General features: G+C 37.2%; 1 protein-coding gene across 5 annotated transcripts in view; it reads left to right on the forward strand.

Moving 5' to 3' along the window:
- TBC1D19 (TBC1 domain family member 19) overlaps positions 1-13,241 on the forward strand; it is a 154,082-nt gene that overhangs the window by 53,571 nt on the left and 87,270 nt on the right. For all 5 annotated transcript variants that reach the window (XM_056556005.1, XM_056556023.1, XM_056556032.1 and 2 more), the window contains one exon: positions 875-987. In XM_056556005.1, the coding sequence (XP_056411980.1) occupies positions 875-987 (113 nt within the window). The remainder of the gene's footprint in view (positions 1-874; positions 988-13,241) is intronic.

Raw genomic sequence — 13,241 nt, forward strand, 5'->3', positions numbered from 1 at the left:
TGCTTGGTTTTTACCTCCACTGCCACTGTGAATTCATGACAGGAAACCTCCCTGCAGTGCCGGACTGCGATCCTCACCAGTGAGGGGTGCATACCTCTCCAAACTGATATATAAAGGTAATGTCATTTGGCTAGAGTTCTTTAACGTTGGAAAAAAAAAAAACACCTCTTTTAGATTTACTGAATTCTGAGGCCTCCACTACAATAATGTGATCAGCTGCTATCAGCCCCATTCTGTCTCCTTTTAAAGTTAATGCACATTTCCCAGGGTGAAGACTGTTTTTTATTATGCTGACTGACAAGTTTTCAGCTAATCTAATTGCTGCCCTAATAAACCTTCATATCATCTGTTTCTGAACTGTCAGGGGGTTCTCTGAAATCTCAGCCAGTCTCATAGCTGTGAATGAATTGGCAGTAATGCAAGATGTTGTCTCACCAATATAGGTATTTATTTTCATAAATGTAAGTGTCAACAATTATTACTCTTATCAAATGTATTTTCAAATGTCACTTACCCAGAATGCCTAATTAAGGAGAAAACATTGTCAGAATAGTGTCAGTTTGTGAAGAAATAGGTAAAAGTAAGCAGAGTGTACAAATGTGTATGCAAAGATTAATCGGTGTGATTTATCGAAACCTGTCTAGAGGAAAAGTTGCTGAGTTGCCCATAGCAACCAATCAGATCACTTATTTAATTTTTCACAGGTCGTTTAAAAAAATTAAGTAAGCAATCTGATTGGTTGCTATGGGCAGCTTTGCAACTTTTTTCTGGACAGGTTTTGATACATTTTCCCCCAATGTGTTTATTCACAGGTTAAAAAAAAATGCATGTGATTAGACTTTGTTTTCATATTGTATATTTGGACTGTCCTTAGTTCTTGCAGAACATGACAGTGCGGCTGCTCAGCAGTATGTGCGGCAGGGATGTCCAACAGCTCTTCGGGCAGATTTATGGGCACTTATCCTGAACATCTCAGACCAGCCCGAGGTATGTGATAGAACATTGGTTATGGTTTTTACAATTTTAACAGTTGGATTAATTTTCGCTATGTAACTGCAATATACCATAAATGAAAATATCCTGCCTTAAAGGGGTTATCCAGCCTTGAAAAGTTAATGGCCTATGCACAAAAAGTACAGTGTTTGCAAGTATAAACCAGCCTGCAGCCAATGTAAACAATAAGTAGGCTGCACAAGCATTAAAGCCCTATCCTAGAAATAAATGATAAATAAATGAGAACTAGAACGATAAGTATAAACCTTCCCACGCATTTTATCAGTCTGCAGGATATCATAATAACAGTTTTATTAAAAATCTGCAAAGAATACATGGGATTATTTCCTTCTGATTTGTTCCAGTTTGACTGTCAGATGGAGACAGTGCTTAAAGGGGTACTCCTATGAAAAACATTTTTTTTAAATCAACTGGCTCCAGAAAGGTAAACAGATTTGTAAATTACTTCTATTTAAAATTCTTAATCCTTCCAGTACTTATCAGCTGCTGTATGCTCCATAGGAATTTATTTTCTCTTTGAACTTCTTTTCTGTCTGACCACAGTGCTCTCTGCTGACACCTCTTTCAGGAACTGTCCACAGCAGGATGGGTTTGCTATGGTGTCAGCAGAGAGCACTGTGGTCAGACAGAAAGGAAATTCACAAAGAAAAGAACTTCCTCTGTAGTATACAGCAGCTGATCAATAGAAGTAATTTACAAATATGTTTAACTTTCTGGCACCAGTTGATTTAAAAAAAAATAGTTGACCCCTTTAAAGTGTACTTGTTATTCATAAAAACTTTTGACATGTCACATAGGCAAGTCAAAAGTTTTGATCAATCGGGATTCACTAATCAGGGTAATGAATGTGAAGAAACAGGTGGTGCCGTGCTTCACTCCCTGGTTTGTAGCTACCTTCTTTCAGCTTCTGCCCCATAGACTTATAAAGGGTCTGCAGGATGGAAGAGTAAAGCACACGGAGACCCCGACTGATCATAACTTTTGTTAAGATTTTTTTTTCAATGTCAGGTACGCTTTAATGAGCATTCAAATATTAAAGGGGAATTCAAGTTTTTTTGTTTTTTAATTATGTATAGACAAGGACAAGTGTGAAAAATAGAAAAGCTTATAACCACCCCTCCTGGGCCACATGCAGTAGATTTCCTTACGGCCTCTTCCTGCAGGTACTTCACATGACCACTAGATTAGTGATTGGCTGCATGTGCACATATAGGGTATGTTGCCCCAGCTTTTTTACAGATCACAGATAGGACACAAAATATTATTTATTAGTTAAACATTCTAGCTGGCTTTCAGCTTTAACTACCATGAACTGAAAATTCTCTGCTCCTGGTAGTTTAATCCCTTATATTTTGCCTTAAAATTGTGATCTCAACATCTAGGGATATGCACAGGAAGAAAATAAAAAATGCAAAAAGATGGGTTCAGTTTATTTCTGAAGACAAGGGTACATCTTCAGTGTAGGAAGGGAGAGACACAGATACCAGCTCCGGAGGAGCTGGAAGAGCAGAGACGGTCCGTTTTGCAGAATATACTGATTGATCACGCTAGCTTGTGTGGGATGGCCCCGAATTATATACATGGTCCCTATGACCAGGTGAGGGTGCGCCTCCACTTGGACAGATGTGTGTTAGAAGCCAAACATGTGATGTGAGGGATGATGTAATGGATATGACGAGATGCAGGAGTACTAGCGCCGGGGATCTGGAAATCGATGATCCGCAGCTGGGTCCTGGATCGGCCCAAGTGTACTGTATTCTGCACAGTCATGGGGCAATAGAGGAAGGAGGGATAAGGTGAGATGATGTGCGAAGAAATGTTAAATATCAATATGGAGCAAGGAAAATAAATTTAAGGGGTTCTCCGCTGCTCTGCCTTCCGGAGCTCCACTCGCAGGATCCGGAAGTTTATTACTCTTAACGCTGTGTGTGGGCTTCCGTGTTCAAGGCCGCCCATTGACTTTTGTTGAGGGGGCGGGCATGACGTCCCGAGGGGGCGGGCGTGACGTCACGAGGGGGCGGCCTCAAACACGGAAGCCCACACACAGCGTTCGGAGTAATAAACTTCCGGACGCTGTCGTTCATATATTATAGGCCAGTCTAAATCTAGGAGTAACAAGAATGAGTCATATGATGTGAAACCTGCTGGATCTAGCAGAGCTTATGTGGAGCGAAGCCTTGCTCTGAAGGAAACCTAAAAAAAATAAATAAATAAATAAAACATAGGCAACAAGTTAATGAAGAACTCTCTATTTGAATTAGTTGCCTCAGTTTATGCCCACCATGTAAGATGGACATGCATTCTCAGATCACACTCGGTGTTCTGTGTGCTGCTTCCTGCTCTTTATACAGACAAGAGAAGCGGCAGTGCCGGGCTAAGTGCACATTTGCATTGTCAAATAAATGTTCCTGTCTGTCACAAGAGCAGAAAAATAGGAATAATGGACGTCTGATTCTGTTGCACGTTTTTACGGAAAGAACAGTGCTGCATGCTTTTCTCTTCTGCCCATCAAAGATGATAACACTCAAAACAGTGCCTCGCACGTAGAGGTGGTGTTCTTATCTTATGAGATAAGAGATACAGGTGGTACTTACTGCTGCTCGTTTCTACTATATAGCAGTTATCTGCTTTCTTAATGATGTCATGGTTAATCCTGTCCCCCTGATTCCACAGTGTATGTCTATTAGGTATGTTGGACCCACCCCCCCAAACAAATGCTGAACTGATATCCTGTAATTGGACCCATCGCTGTCCTATTGATTTTCTGCCTGAATGTTTGCTTTGTCATGTATTATTTTATTATATATTGAATTGTATCAATTATATTTTTCTGCAATTCACCCAGTCATAATTTTTATAATTTTTTGTTTGACCGTACCGACAGCCGACACATGTTGGGGGTTCTGTTTCATTTTGTTAGCTTTTGATAGCTTCTATTATTGCTGATTATATTTGTTTGTCCTTCCCTCTTATGTTGATTCCACTTTTTTATCCTAATATTTTGCCTTTGCACTTACTGACAGATGTTTCTTTCACTTTACTCTCTCTGTACAACCATACCTTATATTGTATAATTCTTACATATTATTCATTGCATTTGTACTTTCTAGTTTCAGTACACAGTTTTTTGAATGACACACAAACAGCCATAATAAAGATTAAAGAGGTTATCCAGGAATAAACTTTTTTTTATATATCAACTGGCTCCAGAAAGTTTAACAGATTTGTAAATTATAAAAATAGGATATTAGTCCTCAGCTCAATATCAAGAAACATTAATGGGGGATGTCTGGTATCAATAATAGAGAAAAAACATAATTGGTATATAAATAATATTTAATAGATATTTAATAGTGCGTTCCCGCAGGGCCCTACGGTGGCGCACAATTGGTTAAAAAGTGATAAATATAAAAAATGCAACAAGTTATTACACTACAGAGCGAATGATACTCCTAATAACAAATGTATCTAGTATGGCTAACAGCCGTATAATGATACACTGGGTGATGATGTGACATACAGTGTTACTCTGATCAGAATGGTAATAAATTCAATGTGCACAAAAAATAAATATAAAACGTTCCTCCTGGAAAGGAAATGGCTTAATAGAAAAAATAATAAAAAATGCAAAAAGTCCTGTAAATAAAAAATGACAGTCCTATAGATGATGGAGTTGTGTCCTGTAGGGTGGATCCTACAATTGGCCTGAAACAATGTCCTGTGAAAAGATCGTATGCTGTATATGATTATAACATATGAATTAATTAGTGGGTATTAGAATTGGATCGCTGTTGCCGGTTTCTCCACTCCACAGCCAAATGGCCTGCAAATAGAAATATAGTCGCTGGCACGATTGTGCCACTCACCGCACCGCTGGTGGACAGATGGACGATGGACAAATGCGCTCTAGCCGGGGCGGCGTGATGGTCACAGGATATACAGCCGTACTCACCGACGAGCTGTCCCTTGGCGTCAGGTGTACTCTAGCCTGGGCGGAGTGTTGGTCGCAAAACATCCAGCCGCTCTCACCGGCGGGTTGACTCTTGGCGTCTGACGTAGCAGGTCAGCTGATGGCAGGTCAGCTGACCTTGTGCGGGAGGTTAGTTGATACTAGATGACGTTGGATATCAATGATGCATGCAGATAGAAATATTAATCCAATGATGGAGGGTTCTGCACCGGTTCAGCAGATGGATTAGAATACAGGACCATGTAATGGATGAATAGTAAATGAGATCTCTCCAGAGAGGAACTATCCGATCAATGCTTGTGTAACCGCAGCTGTAGTGTGAACTAGACCAATATAAAAAGGCTCAATCACAGTCACCAAACGCGTTTCGGGGTTCAAAGCAGATTAGTAGTGCCCCTTCCTCAGTGGTGTATGACCATATGCGGTCTCTGTTCGTTTTTATAGGCCTCCAAACAATTAGAATTATATCTAAGACCAGGTAAGGAATAGTGGCATGAACTCTGACTATCGGGTAAAAGAAAAAATCGGACATGGGTGATATATCTAAGTGAGAGAATATGCCAACACAGGTTTTTATAATGTATCAAGAAAGTGATCATTAGTATTTATATAGGACATTACATGATGTATATAGAATATCAGATAAAGTAAAATTAGAATAAAGATGAAATTGAAATGAAGATAAGGGTAATAAAAATACAGATAGAGTGAATATTAAAAATTAATAATTAAATAAATAAAAATAAATGTAAATAAAAATAGGAATAAAAATAAAAATAAAATAAATTGAAAAATAAAATAAAATATAATATATAAATAAAAATAAATAAAATTAAAAATAATAATAAAAATAAATAAAAATGAAAATAAAATAAAAAATAAAAATAAAGATAGAATATAAAAAATAAAAAATAAATGGAAAGAGCAAATGAATGGTGTATAAAAGATGATGAAAAATAAATAATAAATAAAAATTAAAATAAATAAAATAAATGAAAATAATGATGATAACCAAGAAGGGATCATTGGTGGACAGGGTACAATACAGGAGACCAGGGGATAGCATATAGTGTTATCTAGAACATCAAATGAGATATTACTAGAGAAAACCAAATAGTTCTAGATTGGAATTAAGGCCTTTAGGTTCAAGACTTTCAAATTCAAAGATTTTTTGGGCTTCAGCTCTAGACATATGAGTTAAATAACTCCCTCCCCTCCAATCCTTAGAAATGACTTGAATCCCAACAAATATGAGTCCAGTAGGGTCTCTATTGTGAACTTGGGCAAAATGACACGATAGAGGATGTTTCATGCAGCCTTTTCTAATGTTGTATACATGTTCAGAGATCCTAACTCTAAGGGGTCTTTTTGTTCTGCCAATGTATTGTCTGTTACAATTACATTGTAACATATATAGGACACCCTTAGTAGTACAAGTGATCAAACTCGGTATTTGCCATTTGAAACCATTGATGGTAGATATCACCTCCAATGTTTTCTTTGGGCCTCCTAATTGAAGGCAAATTGGACATTTACCACAACGAAAGAACCCTTTGGTGGTCAGCCACGAAGATGATTTTTGGGAAATAGTTTTTTTAACTGATGGAGCTATAGTGATACCTAAATTGGGAGCCTTGGTGTAAACTATCTGTGGTCGGAGTGGCATCAAATTCCCTATCAGTTTGTCCTGTTGGGCCAGGTGCCAATGTTTGAATATGATGTATTCTATTCTTTTATAATCCCTATTGAACGGTAGAATAATCCTAATAGATTGGTCATTCATTTCTGAATTGTCATCGACAGTAAAAAAGGATGCCCTATCTAATTTATTTACTTCATCTAATGCCCTATTTAACACATGTTGGGGATATTCTTTCTCTAAAAATTGTGAAGTCAAAAGTTTGGCTTCCTCCTGAAAATCAATATCTGATGTGCAGTTGCGTTTCAAACATCTATACTGTCCTTTTGGAACATTGATTAGCCATCTAGGTAGATGGCAACTATTGAATTTGATGTAACTGTTTTTTGCCGTGGGCTTTGAATATGTTTTACAATGAAGTTTTGTGTTCACTGGGAAAATTTCTATATCCAAAAATTCTATCTTGGTTTTTCTGTAGCTAGAAGTAAATTTCAAGTTGCGGTCATTGTTGTTGATGCCGAGGATGAAGTCGGCCAACTCACACTGGGTACCCCTCCAAATTAAAATGACAGTATAGACGTTTGAAATGCAACTGCACATCAGATATTGATTTTCAGGAGGAAGCCAAACTTTTGACTTCACAATTTTTAGAGAAAGAATATCCCCAACATGTGTTACATAGGGCATTAGATGAAGTAAATAAGTTAGATAGGGCATCCTTTTTTACTGTCGATGACAATTCAGAAATGAATGACCAATCTATTAGGATTATTCTACCGTTCAATAGGGATTATAAAAGAATAGAATACATCATATTCAAACATTGGCACCTGGCCCAACAGGACAAACTGATAGGGAATTTGATGCCACTCCGACCACAGATAGTCTACACCAAGGCTCCCAATTTAGGTATCACTATAGCTCCATCAGTTAAAAAACCAATTTCCCAAAAATCATCTACGTGGCTGACCACCAAAGGGTTCTTTCGTTGTGGTACATGTCCAATTTGCCTTCAATTAGGAGGCCCAAAGAAAACATTGGAGGTGATATCTACCACCAATGGTTTCAAATGGCAAATACCGAGTTTGATCACTTGTACTACTAAGGGTGTCCTATATATGTTACAATGTAATTGTAACAGACAATACATTGGCAGAACAAAAAGACCCCTTAGAGTTAGGATCTCTGAACATGTATACAACATTAGAAAAGGCTGCATGAAACATCCTCTATCGTGTCATTTTGCCCAAGTTCACAATAGAGACCCTACTGGACTCATATTTGTTGGGATTCAAGTCATTTCTAAGGATTGGAGGGGAGGGAGTTATTTAACTCGTATGTCTAGAGCTGAAGCCCAAAAAATCTTTGAATTTGAAAGTCTTGAACCTAAAGGCCTTAATTCCAATCTAGAACTATTTGGTTTTCTCTAGTAATATCTCATTTGATGTTCTAGATAACACTATATGCTATCCCCTGGTCTCCTGTATTGTACCCTGTCCACCAATGATCCCTTCTTGGTTATCATTATTTTCATTTATTTTATTTTTATTTTCTATTTTCATTTTTATTTTTATTTATTATTTATTTTTCATCATCTTTTATACACCATTCATTTGCTCTTTCCATTTATTTTTTATTTTTTATATTCTATCTTTATTTTTATTTTTTATTTTATTTTTATTTTTATTTATTTTTATTATTATTTTTAATTTAATTTTTATTTATTTTTATTTATATATTATATTTTATTTTATTTTTCAATTTATTTTATTTTTATTTTTATTTCAATTTTTATTTTTATTTACATTTATTTTTATTTATTTCATTATTAATTTTTAATATTCACTCTATCTGTATTTTTATTACCCTTATCTTCATTTCAATTTCATCTTTATTCTAATTTTACTTTATCTGATATTCTATATACATCATGTAATGTCCTATATAAATACTAATGATCACTTTCTTGATACATTATAAAAACCTGTGTTGGCATATTCTCTCACTTAGATATATCACCCATGTCCGATTTTTTCTTTTACCCGATAGTCAGAGTTCATGCCACTATTCCTTACCTGGTCTTAGATATAATTCTAATTGTTTGGAGGCCTATAAAAACGAACAGAGACCGCATATGGTCATACACCACTGAGGAAGGGGCACTACTAATCTGCTTTGAACCCCGAAACGCGTTTGGTGACTGTGATTGAGCCTTTTTATATTGGTCTAGTTCACACTACAGCTGCGGTTACACAAGCACTGATCGGATAGTTCCTCTCTGGAGAGATCTCATTTACTATTCATCCATTACATGGTCCTGTATTCTAATCCATCTGCTGAACCGGTGCAGAATCCTCCATCATTGGATTAATATTTCTATCTGCATGCATCATTGATATCCAACGTCATCTAGTATCAACTAACCTCCCGCACAAGGTCAGCTGACCTGCCATCAGCTGACCTGCTACGTCAGACGCCAAGAGCGTCTGGATATTTTGCAACCAACACTCCGCCCCGGCTAGAGTACACCTGACGCCAAGGGACAGCTCGCCGGTGAGTACGGCTGTATATCCTGTGACCATCACGCCGCCCCGGCTAGAGCGCATTTGTCCATCGTCCATCTGTCCACCAGCGGTCCAATTCTAATACCCACTAATTAATTCATATGTTATAATCATATACAGCATACAATCTTTTCGCAGGACATTGTTTCAGGCCAATTGTAGGATCCACCCTACAGGACACAACTCCATCATCCATAGGACTGTCATTTTTTATTTACAGGACTTTTTGCATTTTTTATTATTTTTCTATTAAGCCATTTCCTTTCCAGGAGGAACGTTTTATATTTATTTTTATTTTTATTTTTTGTGGACATTGAATTTATTACCATTCTGATCAGAGTAACACTATATGTCACATCATCACCCAGTGTATCATTATACGGCTGTTAGCCATACTAGATACATTTGTTATTAGGAGTATCATTCGCTCTGTAGTGTAATAACTTGTTGCATTTTTTATATTTATCACTTTTTAACCAATTGTGCGCCACCGTAGGGCCCTGCGGGAACGCACTATTAAATATCTATTAAATATCATTTATATACCAATTATGTTTTTTCTCTATTATTGATACCGGACATCCCCCATTAATGTTTCTTGATATTGAGCTGAGGACTAATATCCTATTTGTATCATTTTTCTATATCTCTCTGTGGGGGAGAGCTTTTAGTTAACCTCGCTCATTTTTTGTGGTTGAGCTACACATATCTGCATTCCTAGATTTGTAAATTAGTTCTATTAAAAAATCTTAATCCTTTCAGTACTTATGAGCTTTTGAAGTTAAGGTTGTTCTTTTCTGTCTAAGTGCTCTCTGATGACACGTGTCTCGGGAAACGCCCAGTTTAGAAGCAAATCCCCATAGCAAACCTATTCTAAACTGGGCGTTTCCCGAGACAGGTGTCATCAGAGAGCACTTAGACAGAAAAGAACAACCTTAACTTCAGAAGCTCATAAGTACTGAAAGGATTAAGATTTTTTAATAGAAGTAATTTACAAATCTGTTTAACTTTCTGGAGCCAGTTGATATATATATATATATATATATATATATATATATATATATATATATATATATATATATATATATATATAAAAGTTTTTTTTTCCTGGAATACCCCTTTAAAGCTGACTATGAATCATTTGGATTGGGCCCCTCCTCATCCAAATGATTCATAGACCACTTTAATCTTTATGATGGCTGTTTGTGTGTCATTTAAAAAACTGTTTACTGAAACTAGAAAGTACAAATGCAATGAATAATATGTCTTGCGCTCTGTGGTTATTTAGGTTGGTGGTAGACAATAGGGTGTAGACAATAGGGTATAGATAGGATAAAAATCCTGTTCTCCAGACCATTTTACAAATACCTAATGCAAAATGTACATCAGTTTTCTGATCAGTGATGACTCATATGGGTCATTTATATGAATTGGAATGGGAGAATTTTGATAATGTCCACTAAATGTCAGGTCTCCAGAAACAATACCCACGATATGCAGGCATTCCATAAATTCTTTGCTGCAAGATGATTGAAATGTTCAATCTTTACTTTTCACATTTATTTTCCACCATACACTATTCCTCCTCTGTAAAGTCAAGAATGACGTGTATCTTTTCCATTAACACATGTTCCTACTTTCTCAGTTAGCTGTCATCCCCAAATTGATATGTCAAGGCTGCTGCTAAAAAGGCGCAAAGACCTTAAACTGATGAACATTTTTACTTTTTGTCTAATTTTGCACTCTATTACCCATAACCAATGCTGGAAATGGAAGGACACATGACATTTCTCCCATGGTACATCTCTTATTTAGGGAGTCTGTCATGAGTGCTGGATGTTCGTAGCAGGAAAGCCTCGACTTGTTAATTATTCCAGCAGTCGACTTGTGCCGCATGCCCAGCAGCTCCTACTGCCAATATGTTATCTTCAGAATATGTCTCTCAGGGCTAATTTAATAATCAGCTGGAACCGTTGCTTAACTCTGGCAACTTTTATTGTCATGCTGCTTCTACATTAATTGATCCTCAGAAGGATAACAAGGAGTAATGCGAAAGAAAGATTAGAACAGTTATTCATTTTGATCTGCTCATCACACGGCTTTCTTAATATGCCAGGTGTCTTGAAGAGCAGCGCACGATACCTGTAAGACAAGTTCTCACACTACTGATTACAAGCTGCACACTACTTTCTCTGGCAGCTATCTCTGGTTTGGCATAACTTAATCTTTATAACATATATATATATATATATATATATATATATATATATATATACAGAGATCAGGTGACAAGCAAAACTTGTTCTTTTCTGTCTAAATCCTCTCTGATGACACCTGTCTCGGGAAACGCCTAGTTTAGAAGCAAATCCCCATAGCAAACCTCTTCTAAACTGGGGGTTTCCAGAGACAGGTGTCATCAGAGAGGATTTAGACAGAAAAGAACAACCTTAACTTCAGAAGCTCATAAGTATTGAAAGGATTAAGATTTTTTTATATAAGTAATTTACAAATCTGTTTTAACTTTCTGGAGACAGTTGATATATAAAAAAAAGTTTTTTCCTGGATAACCCCTTTAAAGTGTACCTGTCACTTTGATAACGTATGACGTGTTGTGGAGACATGTAAAAAGTTTTCATCGAGTGGGGTCTGAGAGTTAAGACCCTGTCCGATCTCTAGATTGTGTGGGGAGAGAAGCACACAGCTTAGTGCTTCTCTCCCAGATGTCTGTGCTCGAGACCGAGATGGTTTCCTAGACTTACATTGAAAGCCTGTCTTGGTCACATGATATAGAATCTGGAGAGAACACATGCACCTGCGCGCTTCTCCCAGCTCCTTCTAGCAGTCAAAACTATGACCTATCAAAAGTGAGAGTGCCTATTTAATTTTTGCCTGGACTCTTACCACAGTGTTGAGCCACAGACATCACTTTGGGTTCTCTGGAGAAGCCCTGGTTTATTCTTAACGGTTGCGTCCATGATTCTTACACCATTTATTTGTTAAAGGGGTTGTCTGCCTTATTGAACAAATCTCTGGTAAAACAAAAAAGAACCTGTACTCACTTAGTTAGCCTGTCCAGCACCTCTGCCTTGGCTCTCTTCATCAGGTTTGCAGCCAACCACTGGTCTCAGCTGTATATAGCGCAAGAAAACTAAGGCCATTGATTGGCCGCGGTGGTGACGTAGCGATGTGGGCATATCATTGCTGTAGTGGTGTAAACAAACATAGTTGGAAGAACCAGAAGCTGCAGCACTGGACATGGTGAGGATTAAGTAGGTAAATATAGTTTGTCTGTTTTATCTTCTTTTTGTTTTTTTTGTTTAAACCATTATCCCAAGTCAGATAACAACTTTAGTGATTGAATTTTGCCTTTTACTGTAGCCCTTTGATACAATAATACAAATTTTGTTATAACGATAGTGTACACAGGTGTAGCACCGAGGAGTATGAAAAAGCTGGATATGGGTAAGTAGACATTGCTCAACTTTATTAAAAGACATTTTCCAAAGAAAATCTGCTAGGAAATGTATTTGAAATTTTATATATATATATATATATATATATATATATATATATATGTGTGTGTGTGTGTTCCAAATTACAGGTGAAACTAGAAAAATTTTAATATTGTGCAAAGTTCATTTATTTCAGTAATGCAACTTAAAAGATGAAACTAATATATGAGAGCGACTCATTACATGCAAAGCAAGATAGTCCAAGCCGTGATTTGTCATAATTGTGATGATTATGGCTTACAGCTCATGAAAACCCCAAAGCCCCCACAATTACTATGATTTGGGCAGCCATGTCATCTGCTGGTGTTGGTCCACTGTGCTTCATTAGGTCTAGGGTCAACACATCCATCTAACAGGAGATTTTGGAGCACTTCATGCTTCCTTTTCTTTTATGTTGCATTAACCCCTTAACCTCTTAAGGACGCAGCGCCCGGTTCCGGTATTAAAATGCGGGGTCACGGCGTGACCCCTGCATCATACCGGGTCGGTCCCGGTGGCTAATGCCCGCCAGGACTCTGGGCTAATAAGCGTGCGGCACCGAT

The sequence above is a fragment of the Hyla sarda genome, chromosome 1 (genome assembly GCF_029499605.1).
Source record: "Hyla sarda isolate aHylSar1 chromosome 1, aHylSar1.hap1, whole genome shotgun sequence".
NCBI lineage: Eukaryota > Metazoa > Chordata > Amphibia > Anura > Hylidae > Hyla > Hyla sarda.